The sequence below is a fragment of the Biomphalaria glabrata genome, chromosome 11 (genome assembly GCF_947242115.1).
Source record: "Biomphalaria glabrata chromosome 11, xgBioGlab47.1, whole genome shotgun sequence".
NCBI lineage: Eukaryota > Metazoa > Mollusca > Gastropoda > Planorbidae > Biomphalaria > Biomphalaria glabrata.
The window spans coordinates 26,075,385-26,096,263 of record NC_074721.1 but is presented as its reverse complement, the minus strand read 5'-3'; the positions used below and the strand labels follow the sequence as shown (position 1 = coordinate 26,096,263).

General features: G+C 31.7%; 1 protein-coding gene across 10 annotated transcripts in view; it reads right to left on the bottom strand.

Moving 5' to 3' along the window:
- Window positions 1–20,161, bottom strand: part of LOC106050290 (histone-lysine N-methyltransferase 2C-like) — a 95,102-nt gene extending 74,941 nt beyond the window's left edge. For 8 of the 10 annotated variants that reach the window (XM_056004348.1, XM_056004353.1, XM_056004357.1 and 5 more), the window contains exons 1-21: window positions 19,563–20,016; window positions 14,217–14,438; window positions 12,864–13,458; window positions 11,696–12,012; window positions 11,297–11,366; window positions 10,667–10,882; window positions 10,390–10,517; window positions 9,776–9,882; window positions 9,333–9,437; window positions 9,121–9,178; window positions 8,230–8,407; window positions 7,793–7,907; window positions 7,495–7,685; window positions 7,084–7,198; window positions 6,921–6,975; window positions 6,599–6,762; window positions 6,367–6,420; window positions 5,943–6,113; window positions 4,372–4,566; window positions 3,566–3,670; window positions 2,810–2,991 (exon numbers count right to left, since the gene is read on the bottom strand). In XM_056004348.1, coding sequence (XP_055860323.1) covers window positions 2,810–2,991; window positions 3,566–3,670; window positions 4,372–4,566; window positions 5,943–6,113; window positions 6,367–6,420; window positions 6,599–6,762; window positions 6,921–6,975; window positions 7,084–7,198; window positions 7,495–7,685; window positions 7,793–7,907; window positions 8,230–8,407; window positions 9,121–9,178; window positions 9,333–9,437; window positions 9,776–9,882; window positions 10,390–10,517; window positions 10,667–10,882; window positions 11,297–11,366; window positions 11,696–12,012; window positions 12,864–13,458; window positions 14,217–14,235 — 3,140 coding nt within the window. In that variant the 5' untranslated portion in view covers window positions 14,236–14,438; window positions 19,563–20,016. Of the gene's footprint in view, window positions 1–2,809; window positions 2,992–3,565; window positions 3,671–4,371; window positions 4,567–5,942; window positions 6,114–6,366; window positions 6,421–6,598; window positions 6,763–6,920; window positions 6,976–7,083; window positions 7,199–7,494; window positions 7,686–7,792; window positions 7,908–8,229; window positions 8,408–9,120; window positions 9,179–9,332; window positions 9,438–9,775; window positions 9,883–10,389; window positions 10,518–10,666; window positions 10,883–11,296; window positions 11,367–11,695; window positions 12,013–12,863; window positions 13,459–14,216; window positions 14,439–19,562; window positions 20,017–20,062 lie in introns of those variants that run through there. The other 2 variants (XM_056004349.1, XM_056004350.1) reach the window with 2 other exon arrangements.
- Between the last annotated feature and the right edge of the window lie 718 nt (window positions 20,162–20,879).

The window sequence follows — 20,879 nt, the reverse complement described above, 5'->3', positions numbered from 1 at the left end:
CTTTATATCATTTTATAACCCCCAAATCTTTCATCTAAATCTATTTTTTACACTTTTACAGCCGGGCGAAGCTGAAAATAGAGACGACAAATTTGGTCGAAATTTGACTTAATTCATGCACAACTTTTTTATTTGTCAATATTTCTATTTCAAATTTTCAGGAGACTTTACATGTTCTATTTATCATTTTTTAACCCCCAAATCTTTCATCTAAATCTATTTTTTATACTTTTACAGCCAGACGAAGCTAAAAATAGAACCGACAAATTTGGTCGGAATTTGACTTATTTAAGCACAACTTTTTTATTTATTAATATTACCATTTCAAATTTTCAAGAAACTTTAAACATGTTATTTGCTACAAAAATAAATAATAATTTTAAAGAAAAAAGCAATTCAAAATTGTGACATTTATTTTTAAAAATTGTACTATGGGAACAGCTAGATTTTTTTTCAAATATTGACGAGAACTTGTTTTTATTTCTTAATATTTAATCATAAAATTAAAAGGAGACTTTAAACAGCTGGAGTATGAAAAAGTTATCTTTAAAAAACATTTTTAAAATATTGACCTTTTTTTTTATTTAAAAAAAAATGCAGATGTAAAATTACAAAATATTTGGATATTTGGGGGGGGGGGGGGGGGGGGGGGGCGAGGCAAGAGGCAATAGAAATCAATACAATTAGTCAAATTGCCAAGATTAGATATCAGAATGTCTCTTTTATAAAGTTTAAAATATACTGAATCTATATATATATATATATTATATATACAGACATAATCTAAACAAACTTATAATAAAACATCTAAATTATCTAATTTATAATATATATTGAAAAGCTGTTTTAGTTTTTAGGCTATTTCTCAGATTTTCTCCCATTAAATTTCACATAAAAAAATAGATCTAAATTTAGTCCTCAACATTCTAGATCTAGAAACTAGTATTAGTTTATTAAGACAATTAAGTATAGACTAGACTAGTATATATCAAATCAATTAAAGATCTATCTATCTTATCTAATTCTTATTCTAGATTTCATTCTAAGCATCTCTGTTCCTATTCTAGAAAATAGATCTAAGTCTAAGCCTAAATCTAATTCTAAGTATTAGACCTAGATCTACACTCTAGTGTATGATTAAAACAATAATTTGATTTTTCTACATTATCTGTTGCTTCTCTAGATCTATTACTAACTAAATCTAGATCTACATTAATACGAGTTTTTTTGCTTCATTATCTATATTAATAAACAAGGAAACTTCGTTTTTATTATATTTTATAAGTATTTTATTACTACTTCCGGTAGAATTGATAGCAAAATGGCTACTTTCGATTTGGTGGTCATTTTGGCATTCATATACCAAGAGTGCCATCCAAAATAGCTTTATAATCACACGTGATTCTTATGTAGATATGGATACTACAAATTACTAACCAATATAAATAATTACAAAACAAAAATAAAAAAGTAATCATATCTGGAACACACCCTAATTTTGGAATCTTAAAAAAAAACGATCTAATAAACCAATCCCGTCAAATTTGGTATCAAAAGAATCGCCATTTTCTCCCCGACAAAATGATACTCTAATCTAGAAGATCGGTTAAAAAATAATGACGTTTTACGCACTTTTCCGACGGTAACCGGGGACGCGACCGAAACCATGAGGACCAGAATTTAAACACACTTCCGGCGTACAAAAATAGCGATGTTGAAGTACCTATCTAAATCTAGATGAGTATGAGATGTTATCTAGATCTGGGCTCAAGAGTGTTACCGATCCAGTGGATCCACTACAAACGTAGGCCTACTCCAAACTTTCGTAGGCCTATTTCAACCTTGATCTAAGAATCTAGATCTAGACGTTAGATTAGATCTAGAATGTAGAGAATCGTAAAGTAATAAAGCCTAGCTAGACTCTATACTACTCTATAGGTTATAGGGTTGTAATTTCTAGACTCTAGAACTATCCCTGTGTATAATAAGTAACCTTGATCATAGATCTAGAAGATCTACAATGTGTTTTGAATCGAAATCTTTTATATTAAGATGAATACGGAATCAGGGACTCTTTTTTTTTTTTTTTGTATTTTGTATTTTTTGCTCCTAAACAATTAATTTCTACTAATGAACTTAGTCACATTGGTGTAGCCACTAACTGATGGTACCAAACCACCACTCTGGCGTTCTTCATTTTTAGACTAAATGTAGATCTAGATCTAATTGCTATCAAGAACCAATCAACGTATAGATTTGGGCACAATGTGTATACCCCCCCCCCCCCCCCCCCCCCCATAGGATGGCTTAGCATGACCTTCATGACCACTCGTAAGCTAGTGTAGAGAGGGGGGAAAAAAAAGATACGAAATGCGTAACGCGTGGAGTTAAATTCGTATTTGTGTGTTGGTGGTCATTTTGGGAGATTTTGTGTAACAGTAGGCAGGTCTGATCTAGTCTAGTTAAGAGGAATGTGGCGTGAATGACTCAATGAATTGATGTAATCCAAATTAATGTAACCGAAAAAAACGAAGGTTACCGCAGTGACAAATAGCAAAAATAAACACTAGGGGAGGAAACAAAATCAAGGTTCAGTTTTAAAATTCAAGTTTTTTTTCGTCGTTTTTTTGCGGGATTCAAGGCTTTTTCATGCCTTGGATTTGATAATGAAATTCAAGGTGTTTTAAAAGTTTTCAAGGTGGCTACGAACCCTGGACTATTGAAAAACTAGTTAATTTATTTGTTAATAAATGTTGATCTTAGATTCAATAAGTTAGATCTTTCCTGATAGACATAAAGTGACACTCACCATTTACACTTCCAGTTTCCTTTGGGCACAGTCTCCAGAGGCGGGTCAAGACAGTAAGTATGATAGCTAATATCACAATCATCACAAAGAAGGAGTCGGCCTTCATCATATGGCCCACCACAGCCTTCACACACAGTGCAGTCTAAACAACGCCAGCCTTTCTGAAGCATAACCTTTGTGACCTGAAAATGTGCACATGGTGAATGAGAACAAGGCAGTACAGAAACCATTCTTTGTTAACAACAACAACACAAAAAAAACAGCTAAAATCAATATCAACAAATTTAATATATCCTTATAAATATTAGCTTGTTTTTCTAATAATGACTTAGTTGAAATGATTTTTATTCCAGCCTTTAGAAGGAGATTTTCAATTAATACTTTTCTTTTAGCAAGCTTGTTAGCAAGTGCTCTGTAGCTCATGCCTTGAAATAAATGATAAGGACGCCATGAATTTTATTTCTATTATAAATATATATTTACAAAATATTGATGATCACAATAATTTGAATAAAATTTAAGCAAAATGTGTCATCAAAAACCTGAAATGTGCTAGATAGACATAGTTCAGACCTCTCTAATCAGACAAACCTTTTTTTTTTAAACTACAATAATTATTTCAATATCTTGTATTACATTTTTGAAAGAGAATTTACTAGAAGGAATCTCAAGATACTTATGACACTAGCCTAATAAAATACAAGCTTATACAAAATTTTATAGAAATGTTGTACATTACAAAAATGAGCTACTTACAGTGACAGAGACACAGTAAGGATGGTAGCACTGACCACACTGTGTACACACTATCATTTTAGACTCTCCATCTTTACCAAATGAACCACAAGCTTTACACATATCCTAGAACAACAAAGTGAAAGTTAGTTATCAAACAAAAACAAAAAAATAATTAATTTAATTACTTTCATAACAACATTAAGTAAACTAAAAGTTCTATAGTACATACTACAAAGTTAGATCATGCCTTCAGTAGGCCTACATGTAATATTGGAGTGAAATTGGTGTGTACATCTATTTTGTTAGCTATAGTTTTGTTATGGGTGGCTCTCACATCCCTAAAGGACTCCTTTATGGCCAATTAAGAGAAGGGAAGTGATTACAAGCTGGACAAAGAAAACGCTCCAGGGATACCCTCAAAGCATCTCTGAAAGCCTTTAGCATTGATCCTGCCACATTGATGAAGCATATGATAGAGCATCATGGTGTCACGCTGTGAAAACTGACACACAATTTGCAGTGGACAAGAGAACAGCCCTGGCAGATGAAAAGTGTCAGAGAAAAAAAAGGAAAGTTCAATGACACTAGCTCCAGCTGGAATAACCTGTCCAGTGTGCAGCTGAACATTCCGCCTTCCAGGCTCACATAGGCCTTACAAGCAACATGAGGCACAAAAGTGTAAAGCCCTCAGCCCAACGGATGACAAAAGTGGTCATCATTGAGCTTCGATGGATGAACTATATATATTATGTATATAACAAATTTCCTCATGAATAATAAAGATATTAGTAGTATTAAAGTATCTCATTCTAGAAATATGTTACCTGGTCCATAATGAACAAATCTGAAGCATCAGCTAAGATGAGAGTCGAAGGATGGTCATCTCCATCATCATCATCATCATCTTTCTCTTTGTCCTTATCTTTTTCTTTTTCTTCTATTAGACCATCCATGGACTGGGCAGAGTAAGCAGGTGAACTGAGTGAAAATGTTTGAGACAGAGAATGGTGGGAGATAGGCTGGAACAAAAGAAAACAGGCCATTGCATGAAAAGCAAATGTATACACATCTTATCCCAGACCTGCCTACCAAAAAAAGTCCAAATGCGTAACACTTATGGTCAAAATGCGTATTTTGGCACCAGAATGCATAACACTTACGTGATCCACTATTTTGTCATATATATATATATATATATATATATATATATATATATATATATATATATATAATATAATATTAGATGTCATAATTAGATCTACAATCTAAATCTAGATCAATAGAGATGATATCTAGACTAGATCTGGATCTATGTCTATATAATGAATATAATCTACTCTAAATCTGGGCTCAAAAGTGTTACCAATGCTGTGGATCCGCTACAAATGTAGGTCTACTCCAAACGGATGGCTGCCTGGCCGTGCGGTTTGCGCGCTGGACTGTTGTTCGGATTTATCGACGGTCGAGGGTTCAAACCCTGCCCGCTCCCATCCCCCGTCGTCCTGCGGGAGGTTTGGACTAGGAAGTAAACTATCTTCAACTCTGAAGGAACATCCGAAACATGTAAAACATTTTACAAACAAACTTTCGTAAGCCTACCTTCATCCTTGATCTATTCTATACTAAGACTAAGAATCTAGTCTAGATCTAGACTAGATGGTAGATCTAGTAGATGTTATCGATCTAGATCTAGTCAATCTAAATTCTAAATCACACTATAACTAGATTGTAGAGTAATGTAGAGAATCATAATGTAATGACTAGCTAGACTCTAGCTAGATCTATTCCTGTATAATAAGTTATCTAGATTCTAGATCTAGAATCCAGATCTAGGTCTAGACTAGATATCTACAATGTCACTCAATGTGTTTTGAATCGATAGCACTTCGATTATTTTTTCTATACAAATGAATACGGGAATCAGGAACGCACCAACATACATCAAACATACTCATGAGATTACACAAAAAAAAGTCGCGTTGGTGACTAGCTTGTAAGCTAGTCTAGAGAGGAGGAAAAAAAAGCATACGAAATTCGTAACGCGACGGGTTAAATTCGTATTTGCGTACTGGCAGTCATTTTTGGGAGATTTTGCGTAACGGTAGGCAGGTCTGTTATACTTACATTATATATAGGGCAGAATGGTATTTATTAAAGATAAAAGCATAACTAAAGAGAAACCAATTTCAAGCCAATTCACAGTCAAACTTTTTAACTAGTTGATTATCACAGCTGATGTCTACCTTGAAGAAAACTTGAAGACACACTACATTTTATAGTCATATTGAACATCAAATAATTGATAATGGTTGAAGCAACAAGATTAATTTAGCATAAAACTGACGATTCTGACCTCAAATGGTCAGACAGAAATGGTGTGACAGCTGATACTTACACTGCTGGGGGCCTCTAAAGTTGTGATCCCCATCACCTGGCCACCAATTTTAACTTTAATCTTTGGACCTCGACGTTTCTCGCTCAGACTCTGGGATTGAAATAGTGGTTGTGGGGTCTGCTGCTGCTGTTGATGATGGTGGTGATGGTGTCTCTCTGAGCTATGCTTATTCTGTGTGAGAACAGATATATAAATATAAAGAGTATAAACTAACACAAACAGATATATAAATGTAAAGAATATAAACTAACACAAACAGATATATAAATGTAAAGAGCATAAAGAGTATAAACTAACACAGATATATAAATGTAAAGAATATAAACAAACACAAACAGATATATAAATGTAAAGAGTATAAACTAACACAAAAGCCAATTTCTATACAAACATAAACCAATCTAAATGTATGACTTCTTTTTACCTTTTGTCTGTTTTTCTTTGAACTTTCACGCCGATGTAATGGGGACATGATGCTCTGTTAATAGAATACAAATATAAATGTTAATCATTCATGAATTTTTTTTTATAATATTAGAGATAATAGCTGTCAATGTAAAAATGAACTGATAATCTGATAAAATCAATAGCTCAATATGATCTTTTTTTTTTTTAATAAATTATTTCAAACTTAATGGTCAAATTCGGACATTTACCTTATCGGAAGGTGTTTCTACATCAAAACTAGAACTGGAATCATCATACATAAAGAGAGAATCCTGAGAACTTGAAGCAGTCAATCCACCAGTTGCTCCACTAGGCCCTATAATTGCTGCCTCAGTGAGCATGGGGTCATTGTTTAATACCATTTCATTATCAGCTAGTGGAAAGAGACATTTTGTATTTAATGCTAAGAATTTCTTTTTTTTTTTTAAACATAGGCTATGTATATTTTTTTGGGCTGTAACTATGAATTTTTTTTGTTCAGAACTAAACAATAACTTTCAATAAAATGAGTTATTCACTAAGTGTACCTACTTGTATAACTTTCCATTGATTCTTCTGACACAGTGGACGGAATGGGCTCTGACATCTGAAAAATTTGGTTCACAAATTAATTTTAATAACTATCTTACGTACCTTTAAGATAATTTTTTAAAAATATTGCAAACCAAGTAAATTAAAAGAAAACAAACATTACCTGGGCATCAGGATCTGTTTCCCTACAAACTGTACATATATAATCTTGGGGTAAATCTTTCAACTTTGACATAGATTCTAGGTTTAAAGTAGGATCACACTCAATATGCACAAATCTAGTTAGAAAAAAATATGAAGTGTTTAACAATCATTTTTTTTTTACTACAATCTGCTTGAGTCAATGTCAAATAAAGTTTCATCTGTATAGTTTAATATACAATGAAGAGACTTTTAAGATACAATATTCTGTGGTCACTCTCATTACCCAATTAATATAAAACTTTCACCAAGAACAACAGTATAAGGATTAGCTATAAATTAAAATTTCTAACCAGGATGTCCTCAAGAAAAGTTGAATATTCAACTTAATGACACTATTTAATAAACAACTGAGATTAACAAATATTCTTACTTTTTACATTGCATGCATGGAAGCATAGTCTTATTGTGAAAATGGCGGTAAGCTTTGCCACACAAAGGACAACATAAACCCTTGTTACGCTGCTGATAACAGGAGTCACAGACTGAGTAGTTTAAATGCCAACGTGATGAAGGACCACTGCCTGGTGTTCTAGACTCACAATCTGTGCAGACTCTGCAGTTCTAATTTAAAAAAAGGAAGTCACCAATTGAAAGCATATAATTGATAAGAAAGCATAACAGAAAGACAACAAAGAAACACTTCAATGAAAGATTAATAAACAGCTTACTTTACATTTCCAACCATTCTTAGGTATTGTAGTCATTGCAGGTTTGAGACAGAAGGTATGGTAGCCTTTATCACACTTATCACAAACAAGCATTTTACTCTCATCACTAGCAGTGCTAAATATAGCCAGGGAATAATGAAATAGTTTTGAATTTAACACCAGTTATAGCTATAAACCATTTTGTTGACTGCAATTATAAATACAACCAAAAAAATAATAAAATAAAAAAAAAATAACAGATACAAATACCTAGTGTAAAAAAAATTATACAAAAATAAAAAACTCCAAATGATAGCATTGTATTAAAAATGTTAGTTAATATTTTCTAGGCTAAAAATCTTTAAAAAATTAGAATAATGAAGCACGATACATATTTTAAAATGATTTTATAAAATTTTTTATTGCTGTTTTTACAGAGCTAAAAGATCAATATTTACCGACAAGTTTGACATATTTTACAGTTAGGACACTGCCATCCAGCTCTAACTATAGGCTTCATATCTACAGGTGGGCTAAAGCAGCTTCCATGGTAATGATGACCACAGCTAGTACAAAACAGTAGATCTCTGATACTGCCAACATCTCCACATTGGATACAAGTAGTGGCCTCACCAGCTAAAGAAAAAGAGAATTACTACACTATTGATATACAAGTGGTGGCCTCGGAAGCTTAAGAAAAAGAGAATTACTACACTATTGATATACAAGTGGTGGCCTCACCAGCTAAAGAAAAAGAGAATTACTACACTATTGATATACAAGTGGTGGCCTCGGAAGCTTAAGAAAAAAAGAATAAATACACTATTGATATACAGTTATTAGTTTAGTTTTTGGCACATGGGCACAATTCAGAGCATGTCATGCTCACTGTAGCTATACAACTGGCTTGATACTTCTGTTTAGACCTTGAACAAGAGTTGCCAGAATAAAAACATCATCAGCTTGGGCAGGAAAAAACTGTCAATGCTTTTGTTTACATTATTTCAAAACACTTTCTTTTTAAACTTACAAACCAACTAAACCATATGCTCTATGATTATTGTACTATTATTTAGATGGTTCAATTCTGATGCACTCTTCTTTGTCATCTTACTCTGAGAGGGAATGGAAAGCTACAAATGATACATTATGCTATGTCACAGCATTAATTGAATAACTGCAAAATTAGGTTTGAGCCCACTTCAATGGACTGAGCGCACTAATTCTCAATATCAATCCTTGTCAAGAAAAACATTTAATCAACATCACATATAGATGACCTTTTCTGAGTCTGGACATTGAGATGTTACTGAAAAAATGTTGAGTGATTTGTTTAGAAAATATATTACCTCTATCTTCAGCTTGATCTATATGTTCAGGACACAACAGAGACACAGTTTTGGCATCCTGTTTAAAAAAAACAACAGTGGTTAATAGCATCAAATATACAATAAATATTGACTAAAAAATTAGTGGAATCAAATTTATACTCGCTTTTACCTGTGCTGAAAAAGCAAGTTTGAATGTTGGCCACATATACAATCACACAATTCTGGCTTACCTGAAAACATCCACCAGCTGATGCACAAGGAAAATGAAATCTTTTCCCACAATCTGGTACACAGCACAATATAGAAGCTCCAAACTTTCGACAATAAGAGCATCTCTGTTTTTTGACAAAATAATGAGGAATTAAATGAAAACAAATGAATGAGTTTAATTGGACCTAATACACATTTATGAAAGATACAAAATTTAATAAAGCAGGACAAAAGATTTTTTTTCACTACTTTTGGAAGGAGTGATTGGTTGAATTGAGATCTAAAGGTTCATTAAACTGAAAATCAGCAATGGTAACCTATAATAACCTAACCAAGGGGAAGTAAATAGCTACATTCACATCTATAGCTAGAGTTGTGTATACCTAATACTTTTTTATATTTAAAACAGACACAGGAAAACAAAGTACTCAAGAAAACGCAGACCACTAAATAAAATACACACATGTGAGAGAGCATTGTATACAGCCTTGTCCACATCTTGGAGCTGAGCATCTGTTACATGGACTCCTTCTGACCACATTGCGCAATAGTGATGGACCCAAACTTGGCCTGTGCACAGAAGACAATGCTTGATTTTAAACCAACTAAAACACATTTCCAATACTATACTGTCCTTCTTTTTTTTTCTATTTATAATATTAAATATTAAATATTTCTTTTGTACAAAATATAATAAACTTGTAATACTTCAGGGAAGAAGATATCAAGATATATAATGTTTTTTTTTTTATGCTAAGTAAAATTATGATTTGCATGACAATGATGTTATTTTTAGACACACATTTTTTTATTCAGATTAAAAAAAAAAAATTTCCACACACACATTACTATGTAGTTATTCTGTTATTCATGAAGAAAAAAAAATTGTTTAGTTTTTGGTTCATCCATGTAATTGGTTTATACTACAAAAGCAGAGATCACAGCAGGGTTTGTTTCTTTTTTGAAAAGATGTTCAGAACCACTTTAAATGTTGATTATGAAAACTCAGTGGAGACAATGTAATCAAGTTAACAAGGCTGAAAAAAAAATGCATTTGAATTGATCATGAAAACTTACCATTTGGTTCAAATAGCTGAGATAATTCAGTATCGTCATGAAATCCAACTAAAGCTAACTCATCACTGTTATGACAGCTACTTGTGTCTTCCTCACCTGTACTTTGCCTAGGTGATCGACTTCTCTCTCTGCAAACAGGATTTTAAAATTCACTTGTGTTAACTTTAAAATACAATTTTAAAAAATGGCAAAGTACTATGGTTCACACATATACAAAACAAAATGTAAACACCTTGCAGAACCTTAAATAACTCATTAAAAACTGTTTGACACTGACCTTCCTGTTTTCAAAGGACCTCTGGATCTCCTCCATGTTGTAGGCTGAGGACCTTTATTTTTTCCTCCCGTATCCACATCCTCACTTTCCCTTAATGATTTTGGCTCAGGCTGTTTGAAAACATCAAAGTCTAGACTTGGTTCAAACCTCCACATGTCTCCTTGACCCAACAGACTTCGTTCTCCACAATTGCATAATGCACACAAATGACCAGAGCTAGCAAGAAAATGACAAGCCAAATCTAAAACCAAACTTAATGTGTAGTTTACTTGTGCAACACATACCACAGTATCTTCTTCTTTACCCTTAATCAAGACTTTGTTACTAAAATAAGTGGCTATGCTCTCTTAATATCCCACAATATCATCAAAATTAGGACTGATACACTGAGCTGGTAAAGTTCACATATTCCCATGTACATTGGTTCACCAATGGTATGCTACATGGACAGAACAGGGAATAGCCTCATTTTGTCCCTATAGGAAATTGTAAATTCCAAGCCTCCTTAAGAATTTTATCTTCAATTTATCCAGTTAACTAGACAAGCTATTCTGCATTTTCTACTATGCCTAATATCAATTTTCTGTTTCACTTCTTTGGTTAAAAGAACAAAGTCCCTGTTTCACTTACATTTGACTTTCTGGGGTGACCACAATTTCTGAAGATCCTGAACATGTTCCTTGTGTAGGAGATAATCCATCTGTACATATGGTAAAATATAAAATAACAACATAAAAGGAATCAGTTAAGGAAAAGGATAGAGAAGAGTACTAACTTTCAAAATGTAAACATTTGACCAAATCTCATTCAAATTTATTTGATATTTTTACACTTTGATACAATCATTTTAAAAGTATACATTTGAATTTTTTTTTTTAAATTGAGTTAGATCAACTAAAGTTTAAAAGAATTGCTACTTTTAATAAATAAAAAGGGAAAAATATGTTAAATGAAAAGTTATTAGATAAAGAGTAAAATGTACACCTGAATTCTATTTTATAAAACAATAACAATAAAATCCTATTATACCGTTGCTATTTCCATCTTGTCCAGAAAATGGTGGTGCATTAATTGATTGTTTCATAGAGTCAGACATTCCAGGTGGACGCTGAGCACCTGATTTAGTGGCAGGTGACAACCGATTGAGCAAAAATTGAGTAGGAGAGAGTAAATTTCTAGGAGAATGTCTTTCTGAAAGAACTGACAAGGCCTCAGAATAGCGTGTGTGTCCTCTTCCTTGCCTACTACCACGGTTGCCTCCTCGTCGAATATTTCTACCAACTGCTCTTCTTAGACCTCTACTAGCAAATGAATGAGCTTGATCTTTTCCAGATACTCCTCTTGTGCTGTAATTATAAGTGTTACTTACATTGTCTCCAGAATTCAAGTGAGAGAAAAAGCCAGTATTTTAAATGATCTAGGTATAGATAAGAATGCAGATTTGAATTACATTTTTAATAGCATTATTTCCATTTAATCCAATATCTGCTTCAAAACTCATTGCAAAGCATATTACAGAAAATGGGTGTTTGACCTTTTTATTTTTAAACAGATCTTTGGTATCCTCAGAAAAAAGAAGTCAAAATCTTTAAAATATATTTAACAGATTCTCTTTATATATGTGATATTGACTAAACATACAAATGTTCAATTCTATAAATATAAGGAGGGGGAGAGAGAGAGAGAGAGAGAGAGAGAGACAGAAAGACACTAAAAAGTGAATGCAAATCAGAACTAGCACAACAGAGTAGAATTAGAAAGACATTGGTAGTTCAATGTCAACAGAACTAGTACAATATAGAAAAAAGAATATTATAAAGCTTTTAAACACATTGACTTTAAAAAAAATTTAAACATGTGATAAAAGGCTCTGACTCACATTAAAAAGTTTCACAATAATTTGACAACAAATATTGACAGACTGATATTTTTTTTTAGACATGTTTATTTTATGACAGACTTAAGGAATTTTTATATTTCATGTTATAGTAATTTTAATTCATGTTTTAATCAGCAATATTATCAAAGAAATGTTTCTAACTCACTAAGTACGGATTATCATTATCTCCAATTATGGTGCTCAAAATTAAATCTTAGAATTTCTTATTTATCAAAGTAATGAAAGAATTACAAAAAAAAATTTAAAAAAATGTCATTTTATATATATTAAATAGTAACAATAGAATTGCAAAATTACCTGGCCTGTCTTGAAGCTGAACTGAGTCTTTCCTTTCTTGGCCGACCTCTAGCTCTTTTTATTTCAGATGGCACACCAGGTGCAGGTGTGTAGCCAGAATAATGTGTTGTATGAGGAAGCAAGTAGTTAGTGCTCTTTCCCAACTCACTTAGATCTGACCCAAGTTCCAAATCAGTTGGCTCAATGAGCTCATGTCCATGATGTTTGCCATATTGGTTCAACTGTGTGTGTAATGAGGAAGATGATATCGCTAGCTCTTTATTAACTGATTTATGGGTCTGGGGAAGCGATGACGGGGAAAGCAAATTACATGAGGAGGCTGAATCGCTACCATGAGTGGGATTTTTTTCCTGTGGTAAGTTAGATGATTGTGGATCTAAAGAAACAGAAGCAGGAGACGATGGAAAAGTTTTAGCTACATCATCAGGACTGCCCTGTCGCTGCCAACTGGATGATGTATCTCTGGCAGCATTACTTTTGCCAGGAAGATTTGCTGATGAGGAATTAGAGGAATTAAGCAATGGCTGTTTGTCACTTTGAGAACTCTGCAAATCACTAGAGGTGTTGTGCTCCCGTGAAAGACGACTTCTTTCTTCTAAAGTAGTGAAAGATGAAAAAAAAAAGGAAGGGAAAACACCAAGAATTAGTCTTGAAATTGTAACTATGGTGTTTGCCTTTTCCTTGGAATCATGCATTTTAAAGGCAGAAAACTGGGAACACCCATCTTTGCTAACAAACAGCATGCACTTTTCTCATTTAGAAACCATTGAACAGTTAAAGAAACAGATGTATTAAACACAAAGGTTAATGGGTTATCTAGTTGTCTTTAGGAAGAGTAAAGAAAAAGAGTTAAGACTACAAGATTTAGTTGGAGCCTAATCCATGCATAAAAAAAAAAGTTAACCAGAATACACAATTCACAACACTGAACTCTAATGATGGTCATGTCAAAGAAACTAGTGAATTTAAAAAGGTCAAACTTAAAATTACAAGCATTCTTGAGGTTAATTAGTATGAACACATCTAAGATCAATGCATGTTTAGTTTATTAGTCTACTTACGTGCACTACTTCACTTAACCAATCAACATCTTATAATACTAAACTTGACATCATTAACACTTTGTAAACTTTTAGCAATGTATTCCAATTTATTTTACTCAGCAACATATTCTCATTATTATTATCATTAAATTATGAAAAAAAAAACCACTAAAATATTGAATGCCAAACAAAATTTATGATAATACTTGAAATTGACAAAAAAATTTAATATTATTGTACAGAAACATTCCGAAGGAATATCAGAGATAAACTACAAAACAAACAAGGATAACATGCTAAGTATTCTTACCTTCCATCGACCAGTTCATTCATCAGGTATTTATGCGCTGGCTTGTTACATGGACTGAATTCTGATGAACATTCACTTCTGTATCTTGTATTTAAGGTGTAAGTTATGTTGTGTATATATATATATATATATATATATATTCAATGTTTAAATGATGTCTAGGATATATTACTTGTATTTAGCGCCCTGAGAAGGTCGCTTCCCACTAAAAGCGAACATTGTCTGTGAAAGGGAAAAGTTTTTAAAAATTAAAACAAAACTTTTTAACTAGATTTATTCTTTCTGCTGTATATAAAAGTCAAACTCTATTAAAGTACACTTTTACAGGAGCTGGGTGTAATTACAAACTTAGCTTTACTTTTATTGCTCTGCCTAGACTGAAAGATGGGGTTTTATAATGAAGTTAAAGACAATGTCAGGTGTAAATATTGGTTGTCTGCTAAAAATATTTAGTTAAGTTATGAAAAAAAAATGTATAGCAATTAATTAGCTAATGGATGGATAACATTACAGACGTGTCAGATTTTTTAAAAAAATGTTTTAAAAAAATAATTATTATAAAAATAATATATAGCTTAAGCTAAAAAATTCACAGAAATTTCACACATTTTAAAATAATTTAAAAAAAATGGTAAAGAACAGAGCAAAGATGAGGTGTTTAAACCATACAACTAGAAGTCATTTTGATAATTCTTTATCATACTTCAAAGAAATTGTACATTCAAACAAATTTTTTTCACTGAACTAGAGATCTAATTCTAACCACTGTAGAAATGTGAAAAAGAGTAAGCCACAGTTTAAACATAATTCTCAAAAAAATTTTAAGTGTTTTCTTATTTATTGACTGAGCCACAAGTCTCATTAAATTGACCACAAAGCAGGCCACAAGTCTTGTAGAAAGTCACATTTTTTTTAAAGCTGATTTATTACTACAAAACACACACAGGTTTGGACAGTTGAAAAAATTATTACATTATTAAAATAATAGTTTGCAATACACATTAGATAATTCTTAACCAAAATTAATACTTAACATTGTTGACCAATTGAATCCACAATTTTCTTAGTTATCAATCAATGTTATTATGTATGGATCAATACATTTTAGTTAAACTTTGTTATGTAGAAGTTTCAAACTTTTTCCTAAAACACTAAGGATGTCTGCCTACAGTAATGATTGAGGGTTCTTTTAGTGGGAAGCGTGGTCGAGAGGCCAAGTGCGCTTGAACTTGGCTTGGCTACCTAGAAGGGGGCTCGAGGTCCGACACCCGACTCGGGCAGAGTTGTGTTTACTGAGCGCCTAAAGGCAGCACGGAAAACCAACTCCTAGATACCCCCCCCCCCACTGGTCCACAAATGAGATTGGACGAAAAGCGCTATGAGCATGCTATAAGCATGAAAGTAGCGCTATATAAAAGCTATAATAATAATAATTTATCAGAACCTTAACACAATTTTGTTTCTCTCCTGGAACAATGTAATTTTACATGGTTTTATTGATTTATTCTTTAAAAAAAAACTGTAACTAACCATTTGATGATATATATCTAAGTCTTTATAAACTAGATTAAATCTGTTGGATTCAACAGTATAAAATATATTTAGTGATACACAATAAAACTAAGTGGAGGAAAAGTCTATTAAATAAAGCAGGATATTATTCTATCAAGTGTGAAAACATTTTTAAAATAATTATAATAATAATAAAAATAAAAAACATTTGCTTGCCAAATTTATAAATAAAAGTACAATACCCTTTTCAGACCTTGCGATCTACAGGGCAGGAGATGTAAAGGTCATATGTTTCAGTAGCCCCTGGTTTATGAGGGTGTCATGTGACCAACACAATGACCAACCACTTTTAATTTTTAATGTCAGGTACCCATTTTATAAATACTTTCTCAAAAGAAATGTTTTTTATCTTCTAAAACTAGATGAGAGGAAATAATTGGAGTAGGTAATTTAAAATGAATATGGGCAAGTTTAAATATATTTTATTTTACTGTTTTCAATAGACACGATTAAGTAATGTTAAACCTTATTTTATGTATTAAGTCACCACACCCATGAGGGATAATGATCTCCTTAAAAAGAATATATTGAGTTCTAATTGCAAGTGAAAGCTGGATTTGTCAATTCAAGATATTAGGGCTTTGACACGATTCTTTTGTTGGATTAATCTTGGCCACAGTAACAGTTTAGTATTATTAGCTCCACAGATATTAATGTCAAAAGGAAATTTTACTTCCTCTTTACTTAAAATGACATGAAGTGTTACAAATCTGACAATTAATTAACATGTAGATCTACATTGTTTCAAACATTGAAAGTATTGAGCAAATCGAGTTTCTCACAGGAACAATAAACAAGAAAATCATCAAAAAATACTTTTATTCAAAAAGACAATACCTCCTTTAAACAACTAAATAGATCAATTTTTTTTTCTCTTAATAGCTAATAAATGTTAGATTATAAACAAATGGAACATTTTTTAGCCTGCCCCCCTCCCTCCCGAGAAAGAATCTAGTTAAGTGAATGTAAAAATGTACTGTAATTTACGAATGATAGGCCTTTAGATCTAGACTTAGAAGACGATGCACAAATTTATCCTGAACATTAATTTATTAAACTCTTCAAGAAATGCAGAAATACATAAAGCTGTATAGTCTGTTCAAGATAAATATTTTCTTATACTATAGCCAAATTTAAATTTATTTATTTTTTTACTTTAAAATATTGTAACAGTATGGCCAAAAAGCTAGTAATTCTTTTCACAACAATATACAACAACTGTCCAATTTCCAGGAAAATCATTACAGCCATTTTCAAGATCCATGTCCAAGTCCACCCACCCAGGTTTTAGTTTACACTAAGTTATGAATTGAATAGAGGAGGTATTGTAAAAAAAAAGATAATATAAATATTCATCTATTACTTTTTAAAAAGTGTGAAAAGCTTTTATTGCACAGTTAGACAAAGCTAAAAGTAATCATTTTTACAATTCTTCTTTTCAGCTTGCAAATTCTTCATTGGTTCAGAAAACATGAAAAAAGGTGGGCGGGTGACAGGGCTCTTGAAAACGGCTCTTAACAATTTCCCTAAAATGTGTATAGTTTATGTATATTTAAGGGAAAAGAATTCTTAGCTAATTGGTCACACAGGAAAAATGAAAACTCTAGTTTGACAGTTTCATTTTTTTGAAGTATAGTATATAATCTAATAATTTTATTTGACTTGGGGGCCAAGACAATGTTATTCTCGCACATCTTCATTAAAGAGTAAAATGAATAAACAGACATTCAGGAATATTTTGCACAGTCTTCTAAGTTTTGATCTATAGGCCTATCAACAAACTAGAATCTGTCAATTACTGTAGCCATATTAAGAGCAAAGTAATTGCTCTTACAAAAAGTCGTCACCTTTGTAAAGGAGGAATGGTCTTTTAAAAAAACATAAGTTTCTTTTCTATTACTTGTTACACATGTACATTAAGATTTATGAACTTTTTGCAATAAATTTTAAAATAAGTTAAATTTAATAATAGTGTTATGGCACAATTAGGAATTAGTTTTTTTTCTCATAGTTTTGATAGATAGGTAGAATGCTTCTTTACTAAGCATCAATAATCTACAGTTTTTATGAAAATAAATGACAGAATTGCTCTTTTTTTTTTTTTTTTTTTTTTTTTTTTTTTTTTTTTTTTGCTATTACTAATCTTACAGACTGTTTGCCACTCAACTATTTTATTATACCATCCCTGCAAGGCCAGCACAACAGAGATTCTTCCATGTTCTTATTCTGCACCAACACTACCCTGCCCAAGTCCAGACAACTCTAATGACTACTAGACTTAAATGTGAGGAATTTAAAGGCAGTTGTTCAATGTGCTTCACACATTAACCATTGACTGGTTTACAGTTTATTAGAATACAACTTTAAAAAAAAATGTCTAAAGAAATGTTGTGTTAGTATGGGTTGCAGTGCAACCAGAACTATAAATGACACAAGGGCAGGGTTTAATTTTTTAAAGTACCTCCATAAAAAGACAATATGTTTATTACTTTAGCATAGTTCTTCACGCTAATACTGATATATTACATATATATATATATTATATAATAACTAATCTATGTTATGGCAGGCTTCTTATTTCATATAACTATTATATATATAGTATTATAGAGTTTGTAAACAGTATTTACAGAAAAAAAGTATTCTAAAACTATAAAATAATCTGGCTCAAAGTTTTAAGTGTAAAGTAAAAGTAGATTTAAAGTGTGTATTCTTGGCTAACTTTAATTATCTCTTAGTTTTTTTTATAACAAATTTATAAAAGTTCTATATCCACAATAAATGTAAGTCTAGTATTAGCTCTAGTAACAATGAGTGTTCAAACTCTGGAATAGTCACAAGAGAAGTTAAGTTCTAATGCTAAGGTGTATGATAGATATCTGTCCCCCATGCTTCCACTAGTCTTCTAGTTCTACTAGTTTAGTACGAATATCTAGTGACCTAGTCTCTAATCTATAATTACTAATACTAAGCTATATCTATACTAATAAAAAAAATATATAGTTCTACGCCATTGTAATTGACTATACTATTGTATTGTCTATGTTAAACAAATGTCATGTGTATGTGACTAGTCACTAGTCTAAGTATAGTCGCTTGTCCACCTCTGTTTCTAGTCTAGTCACTACAGTCAATAAGTAAAATAAGATCTTAGAAGAGTAATATCTAGATTGCTTATCAATTTATCTAGTAAATCAGATATATGACTATTATGTCATTATGTCTATAAGACAAGACTGACAAGATCTATTATCTATTATAGATACTGAGCTAGCGACCATAAGAATATAGATAATAATATAGATAGACAGTTCAGTACATATAAAATATTCTTGTTCTATTTATTATATTATATATATAAATATATATATACATATAATAATATATATATCAGTTACAGTATTTAAATCTAGATATAGAATTATAGATCTATAATATTACAATAGACACTAAGAGTCCTACTCCTAGAGGCTAAGCATAGACATAATTATGATAATAGTAATAGAGTGCTAGTACTATAGTAGTATACTACTATGACTATTAGTAGTATTAGTATTACTATTAGTATTAGTCTTAAATTATTAGACTTATTAGTCAATTAGTTTAGTATTAAATTGAGTATTATAAAAATAATAAATCATATTTTATTAAAAGACTTAAAAAGACAATGGTGACACCATGACATAGGGATAATTGTACTCACACGGGTATACCATCACACGTATTACAATTAATAATTATATATATAGTCTAGATCTAATTACTGTACTCAACTGTACTGGCTTAGTGAAACTATGGTTTGGGAGTACCGTGTTGAAACTCGTAGTCCTTCCATTTTACAATATCGGTGTGTAAATAGACCTCGTAGGTCTAATGCTTAGCGGTGAACACATAAATCTTTGTAGTGTGATATTTACACCTACAATATTCGCTAACAAAAAAGTCGAAGTTTGGCGTGATTAGCTAGGTAGATCTATATGGATCTAGATTTAATGCTAATTACTACAGTTTTATGCGAGTTAAAGTTACAAATCGTGCATATGAATAGAAAAATCGACATAAAGGTAGTCTAGTCTAACCAACCGTTCTACACTGTGACTGTACAGGACTCGGCAAAGCTCGGCGGGGCACAGTCACAGAGGCTTTCACACAACACACTAGATCTAAACTGAATCGCTTTTTTTTCCTTTTGCATAATGTAGTAAAATGATATATTCTATGCAAAAGGAAATAAAATCAGTACACAATAAATCAACAATGGCAAATGAATTTACCGTTCCAAAAAAAAAAAAAAAAGAAGTTTGTCACAATACCATGGCTAAAAGTGGGTGAACTCCCCTATATCCACGCCATGATGTCTTGTTGCACCTTTCATTTTATGAATATGTGCTAAAAACATAGTGCGTCGTATCTATGATTAAAAGACCGTTGAGCTTATATTCAAATAATTTCTAAACAAAGAAATTCAAAGTAAACATCTCTCTCTGCATAGTGTTAAATTTTTAACTTGCATAAATCAGACTTACTAAATAATGAAGATTGTTTATCAATCGGCGGAAGAATAAATAGGTTAACAGAAGTGCCTTGGACAACCATGGCAAAAGTGATGGACAGAACTGCTGTAGCCTACCCGTTCATTTACCGTGCGCCCTTCGTCTCTAACAGACTGTCCAAAGTTCATATATGTGCACGTATTAATCATGTACATTCATTTAGTAGCGATTTTAAAAAAAATGATGAAAATAAAGCTTATAAAAATTATTTCAAACACCCGTTGCTTAGTTTCAAACAATATTGTCAATACGAAATCATGGGGCAAATGACAGATACAGATCGAGATTCTATATCCATTAGTATTAAATTTATTATTTATATATCTAAATCTATATCATATATTTCCTAATTAACTTTAAAATTATTAAAGATTGTTAGAGACCCTACATTTTAATATTTATTATGAATTCCATTCCCTTGATGTTACAAAGACGTTAAGAATAAATGGTACGAAATAGATGATTTGTCTAAATATAGCGAGCGATCTAGATATGCATAAAATTATTAACGATGAAACCGAATGATTTACAATATTGA